Source organism: Macrobrachium nipponense, chromosome 4, assembly GCF_015104395.2.
Source record: "Macrobrachium nipponense isolate FS-2020 chromosome 4, ASM1510439v2, whole genome shotgun sequence".
Classification (NCBI taxonomy): domain Eukaryota; kingdom Metazoa; phylum Arthropoda; class Malacostraca; order Decapoda; family Palaemonidae; genus Macrobrachium; species Macrobrachium nipponense.
Window position 1 is genome coordinate 11,742,776 of NC_061100.1, and position 20,674 is coordinate 11,763,449.

Here is a 20,674-nt window from a genome sequence, read left to right on the forward strand (position 1 = left end):
CAGTAAAATGTTAAAATAGGCAGTTATAATGATGTTAGTTTAAGGGGTACAAGGTGTTTGGCAGTTATAAGCGTGTAAAGGGGTTTTTTGCATTTCTGTGGATTTTGTTGTTACGGGGTAGGTTCTGGAACCTATTCCTATGTAAAAATGGGGGAGGACTGTACTTATTTTGTATAATATTTTTTTTGTACTGTACATTGCAAAATTACAATTACAACTTACATAATATTGGAAAAGATAACTAAAGCCAGTAACAATCCCTGGAAATATTTAAGGGTAAATACAGGCAGTCCCCGGGTTACGACGGAGGTTCCGTTCTTGAGATGCGTCGTGAACCAAAAATCGTCGTATGCCGGAACATCGTCAAAAATCCTAAGGAAACCTTACTTTTAATGCTTTGGGTGCATTGAAAACTATGTAAACTGCATTCTTATGGCATTTTTCATTAAAAAAAAAAACCTTCAAATATTGATTATTTTGCATTTTTGGTGTCATATTTCATCTGCCAAATGAGCGTTGTAGGCGTCGTAACCCTGGAAATAATGTCTGATGAATATAATTGAAAAGCGTCATAACCTTGGAACGTCGTAAGCCGAGACCGTCGTAACCCAGGTACTGCCTGTATTGCCATATGGTCATGTATGGCCCATTCAAGTGATTTTAACGCTTTCCAGCAAAATTTGTTCAAATATCATGGGGCAAAATAATAATTATCAAGTATTAGAGCCATCTCCGCACCTCATACCTTTTTATGTTCAGTACAATGTCTTTGCTGCCACATAGCTTATATTTTAGAAATATTTTTGTTTACAAAACTGGTCATGTTTGTAATATGTAGTTGGTTATAATTAGCATTATATCTGAAAGTTGTTTTATCCTGTGCTGTATTGTGTTTTTAATCTTATTGTTGTGAACCCTCTAGTCAGGCAAAGTTTTCTTTTTTATTTAAAGGTTAACATCAAGAAATTGCAGTCAATTTTGCCTAGTTCATCAGTAAACAGTTCTTGCACGTATGAAAATATTGCTGAGGAAAGTTTCAAGTCAGTGGTTCATCATGAAACACTAACAGCAGCTCTCCTTGCATCAATTAGTAAGTTGAAATACCATAAATGTTTGTTTTGATTATTCATCTAAATATTTACTTCAGTTGACACATTTACAATTTTGAAGACTACTTTATTGTTCAACTGGGTATGTGCTCTATTAAGTGGAATTAAACTTTGTGAAGCATCTTACAAGGTACAAACTATGAAAGGGAGTTTTTAAAATGATTTTACTCAAACAAGAAAAGAATATTGAACTTTGAGATCTTTTGTGACTTAAAGTGGGCCTCCTTATTCGGAGGGGATGCATACCAGACCCCCCCTCATGAATAGCTAAAATCTGTGAATGCGTAAAACCCCTAAAAAAATGCTTAGAACTGCCTATTTTGTTTGTTCAAATTAGTTCAAACACAAGAAAACCCTCTTAAAAATACCTATACCTGATTATTTTAGTATAGTTTTATCACAAAAAGTATTTTGAGTTTTCTACCCTTTCTCATTGCCCACTTTTCATGGATGTAGGTGACAATCAACTGAAATACCCATTCACACTTAATATATAGAGAAATATTTTATATGTATAACTGAATTACGAAAATATGGAACGTGATAAATATATATAATAGTAAAAGAAAGAAACGATGTGTTCTGCAAGGCCTTTTGACTTCTTTTCCTTTACTGAGGCCTTGCAGAACTCCATCGTTTCTCTTTCCTTCATGGATTTATTTATACTATACTGTGATTCATATAAATTATTCAAGCTACAAATGTCCTTTAATATCTAATTCGTTCTACCTCGGAATATATTTTCATGTAAACCGAAGGGGAATTTTTTAGTTGATAATTAACGTCACTGTCCGCTGGGCAATGGTTCGAACCCACGAGAGGACAAAATTATTATCAACTAAAAAATTCCCCTTTGGTTTACTATATTATATGAAAATATATTAATTCTGAGGTAGAGCGAATTACATATTAAAGGACATTTGTAGCTCGAATAACATATACATACATACATACAGGCAGTTCCCGGTTATTGTTGGTGGGGGGGTGTCTGTTCTCGGTGGGGTGCTGATAAGCGAAAACTGCCATTAACGGAAACTCAGTGGTTTAAGGGACTTATGGTGCCAATAACTGAAACTTGGCACATTGTGGCACCATACATACTATTGACAAGAAAATTGAAGACACAGTGGTACCTCTTTTGTTGAACAGTTATGTCGAACTTTCCATTTTTCAAACGAGATTTTTGAGAAAATTTTGTAGTTTGTCAAACAAATGGCCCGTACTTCGAACTGACTGATTATCTAGTTTATACTTGTATTTGACGGCCTACTGGGTCTTACAAGTTAAACAGTATTAAAAAAAAATTTTCTTTTACAATATATAGCCATACTCGACAAAATAAATATAAGTATAAAGCAATTAATATAACATATAGCTATCAATATAACATTTAGCATTAAAGATGTATAAAATCGTACGTAACCAAGGTGATGTCACACCCAGCTGGTTTGAGACTAAACTAGGGAGAGTTGGTGTTGAGGAGAGGAGGAGAAGAGAGAGTTAAAATATTTACTGTATGTAAAAGCAATAAAATTCCACATAAAAAAGGGATTTTCCCAACAAATTTAATGTAATGATCAAATATGAGTTATGCAAAAGAGAAAAAAAAGAGAGGGAAAAAAAGTTAATTGACCATAAATGTTGAGGAGAGAAGACAGTAAAATCTTTACTATAAAATATACATAAAAGCAGTACCAATTCACATAAAAAAATAAAATGTAATTTCACAATAAATTTAACATAATGATAAAACATTAAAACAATCAAATGCAATACTACAGTGTTGGGTGCGCTGAGTGAGACGAAAGAGAGAGGGAAGAAGGGCTCTGCTTCCCACAGACTTACCAGCTGGGCTGGGATGATAATTCACCCATTTCTTTTACTTACACTCAATCTGTCCAAATCACTTTAATTTTTATGGTAAAATACCTATCTGGTGACATTTGCTTTTTACAATTTTTTACTACTGTAAAAGTAACTCGGCTCTGTAATAAACAAACTGGCGCCGCTTTCAGGGTCTGCATGCCTTCAATTGTTTGTTTAAACAGCTTCCTTATGAAAAGTTATTTGATCTCTTTCCTTTTCTTGCAGTCTTTACTTGTTACTTATTAGTTTGCAAAATCCTCATGTTTGTTTTAAAAGTCTGCCATTTGCCAACAGTAAGTTCATGTATTGTGGCATAATTAATCTCTTTGGTGCGCTTAAGATCCAAGTGTAAACATGCTGATTATGCGCTCTCTCTCTCTCTCTCTCTCTCTCTCTCTCTCTCTCTCTCTCTCTCTCTCTCTCTCTCTCTCTCTCTCTCTCTCTCTCTCAGTAGCCATCTTGCTTGGTGAGACGTTCCTGCGCGAAGTCAGATTAATCAACAGATATCACAAGTTTAACATACGTCTAGAATTTGAGAAATATCTAGAAGTGTTCATGAACTATCGGTGATAAGATTAGTGTGAAAATAGTAGGATAAAGCGTCTTCTAAGTTAGTTTATCAAGTGAAATACTGTAAATCAGAACAAGATGGCAGTAAGTTCCAACTGCGGGAAAAAATGGCTAGATTTAGCTTGCTTGGCAAATTCGCAATACGATGAGGTAGCAGGAAGGGAACTGGCATTTCTCATCTAGAGATCAGCAACAGTCCTAACCAAAAAGATACAAAAGCATTCATAGATATATTAGAAGGATATAATCCTTCTAACTGGAACCATCAACTGAAAACATCTTGAAAATAATTGAAGAAGTTCCAAATAAAATCCAAGTGGTCAAGAGACTCATAAAGAAAATATACATAAACCAACATATTCCGACAAAGAAAATGAATAAGGTGAACCTTGTGAATATCCTAATTGATACATTAGGAAAAAGAATGCCAAAAGCATGCAACCTGTGTAAGGTGTGGTATAGCATAGTTAATCCACAAAACCTAATCAGAAAATGTGCTGCATGCAACATTCCGACCCATCCACAGTGTGCTGAGGTAATGCAAGATATGAGAAAAGATACAAGAATATTTTGCTCAACATGTCTATCATGGATAGACAATGTTATTAAATCAAGATTGAATGTACAAATAGTTGAGGATGAAGAAGAAGAAGAAGAGGAAGAAGAATAAGAGGAAAACGGAAAAGAAGTAAACAAAACTGAAATGACAGAAAAAAATAAGGAAAACAAAGAACAAGATAAAAGTATGGATGCAGAGATACTCATTGATACTACATATGAGGCAATAAAGCAACATACCTACGAAGAAATAAATTACAATATGACAACACAAAAGAAAATCCCGAAGAGGCTCTACCCAGATCTACACAATGACGGGAAAGAGGAAAAAAATAGACAAAAAAGACAAAGTCTGCAACCTTTTGAAAAGAGGGAATTGCAGATTTGGAGAAATGTTTACTACAAACATCCTAAAGGTATGTCACAACTATGAAATATATGGTAAATGTGCATACCTAGATGGCTATGAGGATGATTACAGAGATCTGCATCCAAAAATATGCAAAAACCTAAAAGAAGGAAAAGGATGTAAGTTCGACAAAAAATGTAAATATATGCACCCTGTAGCCATGAATCATAATCAAATAAATAACCAATCAAGTAATAAAATCCAAAATAAGAAAGAAACAAATAAAGAGAGGAATGAAGAATATCAGGTAAAAGAAAAAAGCAAGCCATCAACGAGATATGCAGAGGTGTCAGCAAAAAATTTCAAAGCAACAGCTCCAAGATTTTACTCAAGAGATGATAACTGTATTTATTAATGCAAGAGGGTATTGCAGATACGGAGAAAATTGCAGATTCAGACATAAAATGAATAACTATGATGAAGGAAGATCAAATATGATGGAAAAGTTGGATTTTTTAATGTCAAAATTTCTGGAAATAAAAAAAAGAACAACATACCAGAACAGGAAAGAGACATGGGAAAATCCTTATTATTACCAATATTAGATGAAGGAGAAAACACGCAAACCATCATAGTGATGAATGCACAGGGTTTAGTTCGAGTAACTCAAAAAGAAAAATAGAGTACTTAGAAGAACTAACCCAAATTGAAAAGAAAATAGATATAATGAATATAAGTGAAACCTGGTATTCCCAAGAGACTGGGAATGATGATCAAATAAATGGGTTCCAAACTTATAGATCAGATAGAAAAAAATAGGAATCAAGGGGAACCGCAATATATGGGAAAGACAAAAATCAAGGAAAAATATATGAGAAATATAGTAACTGCAGAATGTGAACTAATAGCGGTAGAATTTGAATCTGAAAAATTAATGAACATAGTAATATATAGACCTCCTAATACTAAAGAGTTTGACTTAATTATAGAAAAATTGGATGATATATGTAGAAATCACAAAGACTGGACTATTCTCCTATCTTGAGACTTCAACTTTCCTTTCGTAGACTGGAAGAACGAATAGGAGATTGTGGATGTACTTATACATATTAAAAAAGAAAAAAGAGGTAATTAGTAGTGCAGAAGATAAGAGGCAATTCGAAAAGCTATTAGATATGCTACTAGAATACAACATTCAACAAATAAATCACCTGCCAACAAGAAAGGAAAATACTTTAGACCTAGTATTTGTGAACAAGATGAATTATGTTTGAGAAATGATAGTTTATAATGCGAGTATTTCAGACCATAATGTCATAGAATTAACAGTCCATTCCAAAGCAAGTGAAAACAGAGATAAGCAAGAAATGAAAAAGTGGGAAGGATATGGAAAATACAACTTCTACAGTAATAATATAAATGGTCAGAAATAAACGAAAAATTAAACAAAGATTGGGATAACATTTTCGTAAGCGATGACATAAGGGTAAATACGGAGATATTATATAAAATATTAGAGAAAATAGTGGATAAATATATACCGAAGAAGAAAAGTAAACATCAGTCATGCATACCAAGAGACAGAAGGATCTTGTTCCAGAAAATCAGAAAGTGGAAAAAAGGTCTTGCAAAAGAAAAAAATGCATGGAAAGTTATAGAACTAAAATGTAAGATAGAAAATGCAGAACAAAAGATTATACAATCAAAAGAAAATGAAAAACGGGACTTGGAAGAAAAAACCCTATTAAATATCAAGCAAACCCCAAACTATTATACTCATACGCGAAGAAGATGAATAAAAGAAGAATAGAAATAGGCCCTCTAAGAATTGAAGGGAGATTAACGAATGAAAAAAAGGATATTTGCAACATATTGGCAGAACGATATAAGAGAGAATTCACCCCTAGAATAGATAATGAAGATAATGATATACTGTGAGAGCAAAGAAGTTAACGGATGAAAAAGAGTTAATATTTAGGCTGACATAGATATTAATGAAGCTGATATTGTGCAGGCTATTAATATGAAATTAAAAATGGAGCTGCAGCAGGGCCTGATGGAGTTCCTGCTATTTTGTTAAAGAAAGTAGTTCATTCTATCGCAAAGCCACTTGCAATATTATTAAGACAAAGTGTACATACAGGCAAGATTTATGATGAGCACAAATTAGCTATATTACCCCTACTTTCAAAAGTGGATCAAGACTAGAGGCAAGTAATTATAGGCCTGTGAGTCTAACATCACATATTATGAAAGTGTATGAAAGGGTAATGAAGAAAAATATTATGAAACATTTAATAAAAAAAATAATATGTTTAATATAGGGACAACATGGTTCGTACCCGGAAAAAGTACACAAACCCAACTGTTAGTCCACCGTGAGAACATATTCAAAAATATGAAAAGCGGAAATGAAACAGATGTGGTTTATCTAGACTTTGCAAAAGCTTTTGACAAGGTAGACCATAATATATTAGCGAAGAAAATTAGAAAACACAATATCGTGGATAAAGTAGGAAGATGGTTAAAAGAATTTTTACACAACAGTAAACAGATAGTTATTGCAAACGACGAGAAATCGGATGAAGCCAAAGGTAATATCCGGTGTGCCACAAGGTACGGTGTTAGCTGCAATACTGTTTGTTATTATGATTGAAGACATAGACAGTAATGTTAAGGATTCGGTAGTGAGTAGTTTCGCAGATGACACAAGAATAAGTAGAGAAATTACTTGTGATGAAGATAGGAACGCTCTACAAAGAGACCTTAACAAAGTATATGATTGGGCAGAGGTAAATAGGATGGTATTTAACTCTGATAAATTTGAATCAATAAATTATGGAGACAGAGAAGGAAAGCTATATGCATATAGGGGACCTAATAATGAGAACAATCACAAATAACGGAAGCAGTTAAAGACCTTGGTGTGATGATAATAGGAACATGTTATGCAATGATCAAATAGCAATTCTGTTGGCAAAATGTAAAGCAAAAATGGGAATGTTGTTACGGCAGCTTCCAAAACAAGAAAAGCTGAACACATGAATTATTGCTTTTATAACAAACATATGTTCGTAGTCCCTTGAATATTGCAATATGATATGGTACCCACACTATCAAAGGATATTGCACACAAATAGAGAGTGTATACAAAGGTCCTTTAGCATCTAGACTCAGAAGAAGTTAAGGACCATTGACTACTGGGAAAGACTACAATCCTTAAAATTATATAGTCTAGAAAGGAGAAGAGAACGCTGCATGATAATTCAGGCATGGAACAGATAGAAGAATAGCAGAAAAAACATCATGGAACTAAAAATATCAGAAAGAGCAAGCAGAGGTAGATTAATAGTGCCCAAAACTATACTAAGAAAAATAAGGAAAGCACACAGGACATTAATCCAATTCGCACCAGCATCGATAATGCAGCGTCTATTCAATGCGTTGCCAGCTCATCTGAGGAATATATCAGGAGTGAGCGTAGATGTGTTTAAGAATAAGCTCGACAAATATCTAAACTGCATCCCAGACCATCCAAGATTGGAAGATGCAAAATATACTGGAAGATGTACTAGCAACTCTCTGGTAGACATTAGAGGTGCCTCACACTGAGGGACCTGGGACAACCCGAACGAACTGTAAGGTCTGTAAGGTCTCTCCCCCCGAGACACACAATCGGACACACACACACACACTAGCAATTCCTTTGACTACCCTTGTGTCTAATATGTGAATGGTAGTCAGACAATTGGCCGACAGACAATTGACTGACAGACAGTTAGCCGACAGACAATTGGCCGACAGGACAATTGGTCGATAAGACAATTGACCGACAGACAGTTAGCTGATAGAGAATTGGCCGACAGGACATCTAAAAAAGGATCTGAAAAAAGGGTTAAAACATACACGCTTTATTAAAAAAATATAAAAACTTACATAAGATAAAAGCATAAAATTATCTCAATTTAAAAAACCGATTTAATTGATAAATTGTGTGCACAAGCTCTTAAAAATTGCACACCATCTTCGACATCATAGTTGAGTACAAGTCTTTTCAGTTTTTCCTTAATACGAATGTATTTTCTGTTTTCCCTTAAAACATCAGCTCCTGATAATGCCTGTTCTATTAGAATTTCTGTGCTTGATTGTTCAATCCTGAGCTTTTGAGTTAATTTTGATAAGTTAGGGTGATGGACATTTACTCTTCTACTGAAGGTGTGATGCCACCCTTCCAGCGAGTTGTTGGTTTTCGGCAGATTGTTCAGCACTGTAGTGACACGACCATAACAAAATGTCAAATAAAGGTCGTCTACGTCTACCTTGCTGCACGATTCCTAAACATGTTCACTCAAAACAAGACAAGAAATCTTCCAAAATTGTTCAAACAAAATAGGTACATCAGGTGGTACGAAAGCTAGTGCTTGCAACTGTTTTACAATAAATGTATTTTCTTGGTCGTTATACCACGATTGTAAACCTGTAGTCTGTATCTTGCGCCACAAACACTGTCCAAAGTAAAAAAAACAACCAAAAATAGAAACGTGAGGAAAATTGCGTATAATGGCGTTTATAGCTGCTTTTTCAAAGTCTACTGTAATTGAGGTCACATTTACATTTCTTCCTTCTTTAATGAAGTTAAATATTAAATCATAATCCGCTTCAGATTTACTGTTTGTCAAGCAATAAAGTAGCGGCACTTTTTTTTTTCAGTAATTAGCTCATGGATTGTGTATAGCTGCTTACCCAAAGGTGCAGAGTCAAAAGTCCCGTCGCAGAACCACGCAGTTTTCTTGGATAAGATTTCCAGATTTTTCAAAATTCCGTAAATAGAAACCTCTTCATTTTCAAAGAGTAAAAAATTATCACCTCACGGAGTCTTATATAGCTCATCTTCTTCAAGGCCGGGTCTCTTCCGTCGCACTGTACGTTTGAGAGTCCTTTTTTTGGTAAAGCTCCAGAAATGGTCACAGGGATATCTGAAGTTGCACTATCAATAATAGAGCTTCAGCATTTCCTCAGATCGTGCTGCAATAAGCTTTATTTCTTCTTTAACTTTTAAAGCTCGATTTTCAATAGGAGTTGGTGATGGGAGTGTTCAGGAGTTCTGGTAATTATTATGTTGATCTTAGCCAATCTTGCATTGCAGATATTACGATTCGCATATCTCCAATACGTTTTAGATTCTCTGGTTCTATCAATAATGTAGGTGTATCCCTTGAAAAGAAGTTTTTTGCCTCCTCGTTCCGTTTTGCTAAACTCCATGACTGATACTGAAGGGCTTGGAAAAATGAACTTAGTAAAAACAAGATGAAAGTTTGGTCTAGAAAAGCATTTAAAAATAAGTGGTTTAGAATAACAATCTTAACAATAAGTAGTTTAGTATAGTATAGTAACGATGTATGCATTATCGACCAACTGTCATGTCGGCCAATTGTCTGTCGGATAACTGTCTGTTGGTCAATTGTCTTATCGACCAATTGTCCTGTCGGCCAATTGTCTGTCGGCTAATTGTCTGTCTGTCAATTGTCTGTCGGCCAATTGTCCGCACACAATATGAATAAAATTGATTTTATTAACCTTTGCATATTGCAACCAATTCGGTTTACTCAAAGGGTTCCTATCTCTCCTCCCTTCATCCCCCAGCCATCGGGGCGCCATTTTCACCAAGCAGTTCGTAAATCGTACAAAGAAAAAATAAAATTTTGAAAATTTGACTTCATATTATGTACTGTTTCATTACTTTACACACTTAATTTAACTTTTGTTCATGAAACTTACCTGTCAGATATATATATAGCTGTATTCTCTGAAGTCCGACAGAATTTCTAAAACTTACGACACACGTAGTGGGAGTTAGGGTGGTTAGTACCCATTCCCGCCGGTGGGAGGCGGGTATCAGGAACCATTCCCATTTTCTATCAGATTTCTTCTGTCGCCGGTGTCGTAAACATCTGTTTACACACCTCCGCCTCAGGATTTTGGAAAACTTTTCATTGCTTGAGTATCCTCTTGACTTTTTGGTTTTTTGATTGGATCGATAGCTTGGCATACGTGACTTGGACTGTTTTGAATTTGGCTTAGATTTTTTCCTTAGATATGTCTGGATGTAGTTCGGCTAGTGCCAGGGTGTGTTCGAAAGTGGAATGCAAGGTTAGGCTTCCTAAAGCCTTGGTTGATCCTCACACATTGTGTAAAGGGTGTAGGGGGCAAGAGTGTAAATATGATTTGCGCTGTAATGAGTGTGAAAGCTTGGATGATTTACAATGGAAGACGTATGAATCCTACGTAAATAAGTTAGAACGTGATAGGATTAGGAGGTCTTCCTCCAGGAGTAAGTCGGGTAGCAGACAGGGTCTTAATGTATCCCCTTCTAACCCTCCTTTAGATTTTGTGTCCCCTAAACCCAACCCGTAGTGTTGCCTTCGGGCCCTCAAGTGGTGTCTGCGGAGGGTAATGCCCTTTCGCTTATCCTGGATTCATTGAATGACGCTTGAATCTAAAGTGCTTGCCCTTGAAAACAGGCAAAATAAGTGCAGTGATAGTGCCCCTAGTGAAGTGGAGGGGGCGTCAGATCGGCCCTATAGCGCCTCTAGGCTGGGACCTCTGCCGGACTCCCAGGACTCAGGGAGAGGGCATGTCGAAGGCCGAAGGAGGGTTACGGGGACCCCCACCGATCTGACGTCCCTTCAGCAGTTCCTGTTGACGCTTCCCAGGCTGCTAAGGAGCGTGCTCGAGCACGTATCCTGAAGGATTGTTTCTCGTCTTCCGACGCGTCCTCCTCCCCGCAGCAAAGGGGTGGGAATCTCGTTCGGATTCGCGACCTTTGAAGAGGACTCTTCAAGAGCTTGACGCTTCACGTCATGCTTTGTCTGAGTGGCATTCTTCTCCGGAAAGCGTAGCTTTTCCGCCCCAGAAGAAGTCTAGGACGTCATCCGACGATGACGCCCGCGAGCGCCCCAGTCGCTCTAGAGCCAAGGCTGTTCCTGGGAGAAGGAAGAAGGCGTCCCCCTCGCCCCTCTCCTTCTCACAAGCGCAGCTCGTCTCCGCGTAAGGAGACATCTCAGACGGAGATCATCATTGCTATGCAACGGCAACTGGACGCTTTACTAAAGCAGAAGGAGACGGTTCCTCGTCGCAGGAAAGACGATAGACTTCCTATCAAGAAGAACTAGGCAGTCTTCTCCAACGGCTCCTCTTTCGTCCCCGTCTTCTGATTTTTCGCCCTCTAGACTTCGTTTTGCTCCCCAGGGTTCGTCTAGAGGTGACGTTAGACGCCAGGTTAGAGAGAGATCTCTGCATGCTCCTCTCTCTTCCCGTAGAGAGGACGCTCGGCGTTCCGACTTCGACGCTTCTGCTGACGATTTTGTAGCTGTCGGACGGACTTCTATGCGTTTGGCCCCTCTTCGACATAACAGTGTTGACGCTCAACGATACGCTAGTCGGGCAGTTGATCAAGTTTCTTCGCGGGACGTTCGTAAGGACGCTTTGCGGGACGTTAGAAGAGTCTCTTTGATGGACGCTCCGTTGTTACGCTTCGCTGGACGCTCGTCCGGAACACGCTGATTTTTGGACGCTCGAGAGAACGCTACGTTGGACGCTCAGATGGACGCTTGTAGACGTTCTAGTAAGAGCTCTGTGGACGCGAATGTGGAAGTTCGCTGTCACTCGGATGTTGTTCCCGAGGCTTTGGCACGTTCGCCTCTAAAGGTGATTCCTGATCCTGTGACTGTTAAGGATCCGTTACCCTCTTCTTCTCTTCATCGTTCGGATAGGAGACTTGGAGCTAAAGGACTTCTGCCTCTTCCTTCGGATTTGCACTCGGGTAGGGAAGAAGGAGAACTTAGCGGTTCTTCTGAGGATGTTGATGAAGAACAACCTGCTACGTCTGCTTCGTCAGATTATCAAGTTTTGGCACGACTACTTCGTGATTCGTTTGGCGATACTTTCCAGCCTGCTGCTCCCTCCTTCTCCTCCTCCTCAGTTTTTTCGTCGTCGAAGACAAGCAAGTCTCCAGGTTTCGTGAAGATGAGACGTCGTTATCTACTAGAAGAGCTTTCCGGAAGGTTAACGCCTGGATGGAGTCTAGGAAAGCAAAGGGAAGGACTACTTTCGCCCTGCCTCCGTCTAGACTTAGCGGTAAGGCAGGGATGTGGTATGAGACAGGCGAGGAATTAGGATTGAAGGTTCCTACGTCTGCTCAAGGTGATTTCGCCAGCGTGGTTGATGCCTCAAGGAGGGCCCTTTTAGCCTCAGCTAAAGTATCATGGACGACTTCCGAACTGGACCATCTTTTGAAGGGACTGTTTAGGTCCTTAGAGGTCTTCAACTTCTTAGACTGGTGTCTTGGAGCTGTTTAGACAACCAATCTCGTAAGCCAGACTCGATCAGCTTGGGGGAGCTGTCCAGTGTATTGTCATGCATGGACAAGGCCGTCAGGGATGGCTCAGAGGAGTTAGCCTCTCATTTTTCAGCAGGGGTTCTTAAGAAAAGGTCGCTTTATTGCAACTTTGCGGCTAAGTCTGTCTCTCCCACACAGAGGACAGAACTTTTGTATGCTCCCTTCTCGAGTCATCTCTTCCCCCAAGCTATGGTTGAGGATCTTGGCAGTTAGTCTGCAAGAGAAAGCCACACAAGACCTGTTGGCTCAGTCTTCGAGACGTCCGGCTGGCCCTTCAACGTCGTCAGGAGCCCAACCGTTTAGAAAGCAGAAGCCCTTTCGTGGAGGGACTTCCGCTAGAATCGTCTCTCGAGGAAGAAGCCTTCCTAGAGGTAGATCCCCTTCCAAGTCTAGGGGCAAGAAGTGAGAGATCGTGCCTTCAGTCACCGGTAGGAGCCAGGCTGCAGTTGTTTGCAGAAGCCTGGAGAGTAGAGAGGCAGACACCTGGTCTCTCGACGTCATAGAGAAGGGTTACAAGATCCCTTTCATAAAGCCGCCCCCGTTGACTTCCACTCCCAGGGACTTGTCCCATCGTATCCTCAAACAAAGCGAAAGATACTTTTTCGACCCTGCTCGAGGCAGATGCTCGAGAAACGAGCAAGTGGAACAGGTTTTTAGACCTGGCAACGCCAGGATTTTAACACAGATTGTTTCTTGTTTACCGAAACAATCGGGAGGGGGCGGCCCGTCTTGGATGTAAAAGTCGTCTAAACCTCTTTATAGAGAAGCAGAGGTTCAGATGGAGACACCTCAGTCAGTCTGGGGGCCTTAAGACCCGGAGATTGGATGGTATCACTCGACCTCCAGGACGCCTACTTTCACGTCCCGATACATCCCCAATCGATGAAGTACCTTCGGTTTCGTACTGAAAGGGAGGTCTTTCAATTCAGGGCTCTTTGTTTCGGACTGAGTACGGCCCCTTTTATCTTCACCATATTAATGAAGAACGTGGCGAGGTGGCTCCATCTTTCCAACATCAGAATCTCGCTCTATCTAGCGACTGGCTCATACGAGCCTCCTCGCAGACCCACCCGGTGCCTGAAGGACTTGCAAACGACTCTGTCTTTAGCTGCGTCCCTGGGACTTCTGGTGAACTTCGAAAAGTCACATCTGACCCCAACACAGTCCATCGTGTATCTGGGGATTCAGATGGATTCAGTGGCTTTTCGGGCTTTTCCGTCCCAGGAACGTCAGCAACAAGGCATAGAAAAAGTGTCGGCCTTTCTAGGGAAGGATTCATGCTCGGTGAGGGAATGGATGAGTCTGCTGGGGACCATTTCCTCACTGGAGAAGTTTGTTTCCCTGGGGAGGCTACACCTCCGACCTCTTCAGTTCTTTCTGTCGGACAGCTGGACAGAAAAGGACAACTTCGACATGAAGTTAAGCATCTCGGAAGAGGTGAAGAACCATCTAAGATGGTGGCTCGATCTGTGGAAGCTGTCAGAGGGCATATCCCTCAAGCTTCAGAACCCCGACCTAGTGTTGTTCTCCGACGCGTCATCCACGGGTGTGGGGAGCACTCTAGGGGGGAGGAAGTGTCAGGTACCTGGAGAGGGGAAAACAGTAACCTGCTGGGCATATCAACTTCAAAGAGCTGGCAGCGGTTCAATTAGCCGCTCCAGTTCTTCCAGAACAAAGTCTCCCGTCGTGTAGTTCAAGTCAACTCGGACAACACCACAAGCCCTGGCATACTTGAAGAAACAAGGAGGAACACACTCTCGCTCTCCCTTTCGCTCTAGCGAAAGAGATCCTACTTTGGGCAAAGGAGAGAGAAGTCACAATATTGACAAGGTTCATTGCCGGAGTCGAGAACGTCCGGGCAGATCTCCTCAGTCGACAAGGACAGTTATTGCCGACAGAGTGGACTCTCAATCAAGACGTATGCCAGGAGCTGTGGGGGTCTTTGGGGATGCCCCTTAGTGGACATCTTTGCAACGTCAAGGACGGCGAGACTTCCTCTGTATTGCTCCCCGGTTCTCGATCCGGGAGCAGTAGTAGCAGTAGACGCCCTTCTATGGGTATTGGACGGGCCTGGATCTCTACGCTTTTCCCCCCTTCAAGATCCTGGGGGAGGTGATGAGAAAATTCGCAGCATCGGAGGGGACGAGGTTGACTTTAATCACCCCCTTTTGGCCCGCAGCGATCTGGTTCACAGAGGTGATGTTCTACCTAGTGGATTATCCGAGATCTCTTCTGTTAAGGAGAGATCTACTCAAACAGCCCCACTTCGAGAGTACCGGCACAAAACCTCTCCGCTCTGAGTCTGACTGCGTTCACACTATCCAAAAGTTGGCCAGAGCGAGAGGTTTTTCGAAATCAGTGGCTAAAGCTATCGCCACCGCGAGGAGACCATCATCAATCGCGGTTTACCAATCGAAGTGGGCAGCCTTTAGAAGTTGGTGTAAGAGAAAAGGAGTTTTCCTCTACCACTACCTCTGTGAGCCAGATCGCCGACTTCTTGCTTTATCTTAAACAAGATCTGAAGTTGGCAGTGTCAACTATTAAAGGCTACAGAAGCGTCCTATCTGTAGTTTTTCGCCATAGAGGTCTTGACCTCGCTAATAACAAGGATCTCCCTTATCTATTGAGATCTTTCGAGACGACAAGGTACCGCTACCGAAGTTACCTTCGTGGAACCTGGATGTGGTCCTCAAATATTTAATGTCAAATCGCTTTGAACCTCTTTCCTCTTCGTCTCTACGAGATTTGACGAGAAAACTGTATTCCTAACTGCTCTGGCGACGGCGAGAGAGGTTAGCGAAATACAGGCTATCAGCAAACACGTCGGACCTTCAAAGGGCATAATGCGGTCTGCTCTTTGGGTATGTCGTTTCTGGCCAAAAACGAAAACCCTTCCAATCCGTGGCCTAGAACGTTCGAGATCAAGGGTATGGCAGAGATCATTGGTCAAGAGCCAGAAAGAGTCCTGTGTCCTGTTAGGGCTCTTAGAAAGTATATTCGTAGAACGAAGGATTGCCGAGGTTCTGCGGAAAACTTATGGTGTTCGGTCAAGAGACCAAACATGCCCATGTCCAAGAATGCACTGGCATTCTTTTTAAGAAAACACCATTAAAGAGGCGCACTCTTCTTGCAAAGACAGCGGACTTAGATACTAAAAGTTAATGCGCACGAAGTAAGGGCTATTTCGACCTCAATAGCCTTTCAGAAAAACATGGCTCTTAAAGACATTTTAAGTGCTACTTTTTTGGAGGAGTAACTCAGTGTTCGCCTCGCACTACCTACGGGAGGTGAGAACGACCTATGAAAACAACTGTTAACTCTCTCGGACCATACGTCGCCGCAGACACTATTTTGGGGGCAGGAGGTAGCACTCATCCTTTCCCATAGAAAAGGGTAGGTGAGTTTTTAATATTTGTATGTTTATGGTTGTAGGGTCGGCTGCCGAGTACGGTCGTCCCTTCCTTTAGCCTTTGGTATATGGGAGTTTGTTGTTAGGCTAACTTAGGTGGTGGTTTTGCCTCGTTGCCCTCAGAAGTGTGGTCATGGTCTAGTCACAGTTGTGGTCCCGTCCCGTTGACAGATCATCTAGAGCGCACCAACTACACAGGTCACTACTTGTTGGTAACTCTAGTGAAGCAGAAGCAGGCTTGGGTGACAGTAATCACGAAGTCAGCTATGCTAACAGGTAAGGAACCAAGATGTCAATCATCTACAGTTAGATGTTTCCTAAAATCCTTTTTTCTGTCTCTCCCACCGCCAAAGGTGGGATTCAGCTATATATATATCTGACAGGTAAGTTTCATGAACAAAATGATATTGTTAAGATACAATAAAGTTTGTTCATACTTACCTGGCAGATATATATATTTTTAGTACCCACCCACCTCCCCTCAGGAGACAGTGGAGATAGAAATCTGATAGAAAATGGGAATGGTTCCTGATACCCCCGCCTCCCAGCGGCGGGAATGGGTACTAACCACCCTAACTCCCACTACGTGTGTCGTAAGTTTTAGAAATTCTGTCGGACTTCAGAGAATACAGCTATATATATATCTGCCAGGTAAGTATGAACAAACTTTATTGTATCTTAACAATATCATTTTAAACTAATTAATAATAGAAAAAATGCAAAAAGGGGGACATTTTGGGTTGGCTGGAACGAATTATCCTGATTCCCATTATTTCTTATGGGGATATTTGTTTCATATTTTGAACAAATTGTACTTCAAACAGCCTTCTGGAGTGTATTAAGTTCGAAGTTTGAGGTTCTACTGTACAGTTTTCTGAAGTGTTCAGACACCTGTTGCTTAGTAATACCACACCTGGCAACTCTAGAAAAGGGATGGAGCTTCAAAGTCCTTATGTTTGTTGCTTTCTAGATTTCCAGTAACTTTAGATAATAAAAATTCTGTAAAAGTCCTATTTCTATTGTTGCTTTCCTTGTGTTTTAATTTTTTTTTTATGTATTGTAGTTGCATATATTATTATTACTCTTGCAATATACACTTGGTTTTGCTTTGCAGGTAGAGAAGCAAATATGTCTCATGATAAGGCAAGTACATTCTCACTGAATCATGTAAGAGAATCATGCGCAGAAGTTTTTCAACAGTTACAAAAGTTGCCAGAGTAAGTTTTTCATCTTTTTGAATTGACACTCCTTTTATTTGGCACTGAATCTTAATATTTTTTTAAGATAATCTTGTTATGTATAATATGGTATTAACATGCTTGTAAGTTACAATGTAGTACTGCAGTTGTGTGAGATATGATGTAAAGTAGTAATGAGATATAAATTTTTATATACTGCAAGTACTTCTTGGAAAATGTAATTGTGTTCATGTAAATTGCAATTTATCTTATTGCTTTTTTTTGAAGGGGAGATAAGATGTAGCAGGTGCTCAGTAGTTTTATAACAAATCAAAAGGTATTCTTGCCTGGGTAGCTCTTACTTATAAAGTTAATCACCCTCTTTGTGTGCTAAAAATTAAATTACATTAAATCAAATCAGATCAATCAGACTTTTAGTGCTGCCCAATATGTTTTCAGTACTGTACTGACTCTTAATTAGCATATGTTACCTCATGGTGTGCCGTATTTCCTGTCATGAAGACAAATTTTTTCCCCTGAAATAACTTTTTACAGCACTAAAAAATAAGAGCCTCAGTGGCTTGGTCGGTATGGTGTTGGCCTGCCACATCAGTGGCCGCGAGTTTGATTCTTGGGCATTGAGGGGTTAAAGATGTGTATCTCTGGTGATAGAAGTTCTCTCTCGACGTGGTTTGGAAGTCACGTAAAGCCGTTGGTCCTGTTGCTGAATAACCACTGGTTCCATGAAACGTAAAAATACCATAAAAACAAAAAAACAGTACAGCACTAAACTGCTTGTACTTTATAAAAAATACAGATAATATGAAGAATTTGCATCTTTTCCTTGGCTCTTTTAAAGTTATGATTTACTTCACTGTATCCAATGAAGACTGTATGTAGTCTCATATTGCCATAGTATTATAAAATACAAACAAGTTATCAATGTTTTAGTTTGGAGAAATCAGCTGAGAGCGGAGGTAAGATTATTTCGCCGTAGTACGGATTTACATACAGCGGGGCATCACTTAGTCGCGGATCAGCAATCACGGAATCAGTCATTCACAGGTTTTTTCTTGGACCGCTTCTCATGCTACATTGCTGGTATGAATCTCAGCATCGCGGGACAAATGTGTTGCGTATGTGATGTTTATCGGTAGGCTAAGCCTCAGCTGCGGTCCGATAATCACCAACATACATGAAACGACTCACATTATGATATTAACTAACAATAAAGCTAATAAAACCATTCTCATCCTATATATTATTGGCATATCTTCATAATAAATAGCCTATTCAAGGTATATGTATGACATTCATTGGTAGGCTAAGCCTAGTTGCAGTGCGATAAACACCAACATACATGAACAGATTCACATTATGATATTAACTGACAATAAAGGTAATAAAACCATTCTCACCATATATATTATAGGCATATCTCTGAATTAAGTTCTATTCGGCAACTAAAAACAGTGATGATATTGGTAAAACGAAATCAGTTTATTATTTTAAGAATGTAAACAAAAACAGAATGCAAATGGTAGATCGCTATGTTCATATCATAATACTATAATATGGTAATACATGCAATATGATTAGACAAAGTGAACAACAGTTTTATTAAAATTATCATTATTCTCAATACACAACTATTATTCAACTTTTGCTAATGGATATCTGTCAATGTTACAACCTCCCTCTCGCTATTGTGAAACAGTTGATTGCTGACGTCATCTGCCATAACTATCGAGCGTTTATCGAGTTGAGTTTAAGTTGTCACTGCCGATGTTCAATGGTGGCTTCCAAAAGTAAAAGTAAAATACATTTTTACTTGTTCTTCATGTAATGGAGATCTGGAGAAAGAATCCCAGTAAATAGAAGCTGCAGGTTACAGCCGAGGCTGAATAAAATTAATAACGGAGCACATGATGTCTCTTTGGATCGACTAATAAGTCTTTGAGACATTGTAATTCTCTCTCTCTCTCTCTCTCTCTCTCTCCTCATCTCGTCTCTCTCTCTCTCTCTCTCTCTCTCTCTCTCTCTCTGCAATGAAGCGTAAACGAAATATGTAAAACCATTCTTTACCTTATATAATATCGTCATATCTTCATAATAAAAAGGCTATTCGTAGAGCAATTTCATATCTGTGAAATCAACTTTTTATCTATGTGAGGCCAGCCAACTGACAAATGTACGTACTCACATGAAAATCGAATTATGATAGCGTTCACAGCAAGATTATCTTTCGAAATTTTAATAGTACTTAATGGTAGTAATAATGTTTGGGATATACGTAATATTCTTTTTCAATTCAAAATTTCATTGTTATTCTGGTAGTAAATAATAGTTTAGAATGATCATAATTATGTACTCTGCATTGTTAGGGGTTTGTGGCAGCAATGAAACAAACAAAATAACTTTTTCCTTTTAGGCCACGTGTTTAGGAAAAACATGACAGAATCAGATTTGCGACTTTGTTTATTTTGATATTTTTAATGATACAATAAGTATCATTTGTACTACTAACACCATCTTCACGTAACTAATGTACGGTTGCTAGTACAGTATGCTGCGCGGATCTGTTGAGTCCAGTGTTACTAATTTTGCATTTTTAATGCTAGCTTTCATTTTCTTGAGGTAATTAGCAAGAACATTTTCAGTCTAGCATGTGGCAGGAAAACTTGCATTTGTTTTCACAAATACACCTAGCATACGTATTTTGACATCAAATCTTTGTAATGTTAAGTTGAATATTTCTTTTATTCTACTATGTTTTATATATCGTAAGAAAAAAAGCAAAATCTTGCAAAACCATTTTCAGGAATTGAACAGAATAGGTTACAAAATTATTAGGAATCATGTAACGTAATGTACAAGTACACTGTGTATGTTAGAAATGTGTTTGAATCGGGAAAGAGAGCAATCTGTTGAAATTGGCTGGGTGGCATTGATGTGTATGATGTGAGTTTTTTAGCACTTTATAGAGCAAAATCTAGCAAGAAATTTCCATTCCCATTTGGCAACTCTGGCCTACCCATGTTTTGTTTATGTTGTTATTGAAGTCATGTAGTACGTGTATGCTGTGTTCTTTAAATAGTACCCATAAAAACGAGTTAATTATGTGGCATCCGAAGAGCCCTGATTCTTTTACCCTAATGGGAAAAAAGCCTAAACGTCAAATATATTAACATGTGTTGAGAAGAAGGGAAGAGATGTTTTGCAACAATAGATCATTGG

The 20,674-nt window shown here is 39.3% G+C and overlaps 1 protein-coding gene across 2 annotated transcripts in view; it reads left to right on the forward strand.

Moving 5' to 3' along the window:
* Nucleotides 1-20,674, forward strand: part of LOC135210712 (uncharacterized) — a 156,805-nt gene that overhangs the window by 25,518 nt on the left and 110,613 nt on the right. For both annotated transcript variants that reach the window (XM_064243480.1, XM_064243479.1), the window contains 2 exons: nt 952-1,090; nt 17,374-17,476. In XM_064243480.1, coding sequence (XP_064099550.1) covers nt 952-1,090; nt 17,374-17,476 — 242 coding nt within the window. The remainder of the gene's footprint in view (nt 1-951; nt 1,091-17,373; nt 17,477-20,674) is intronic.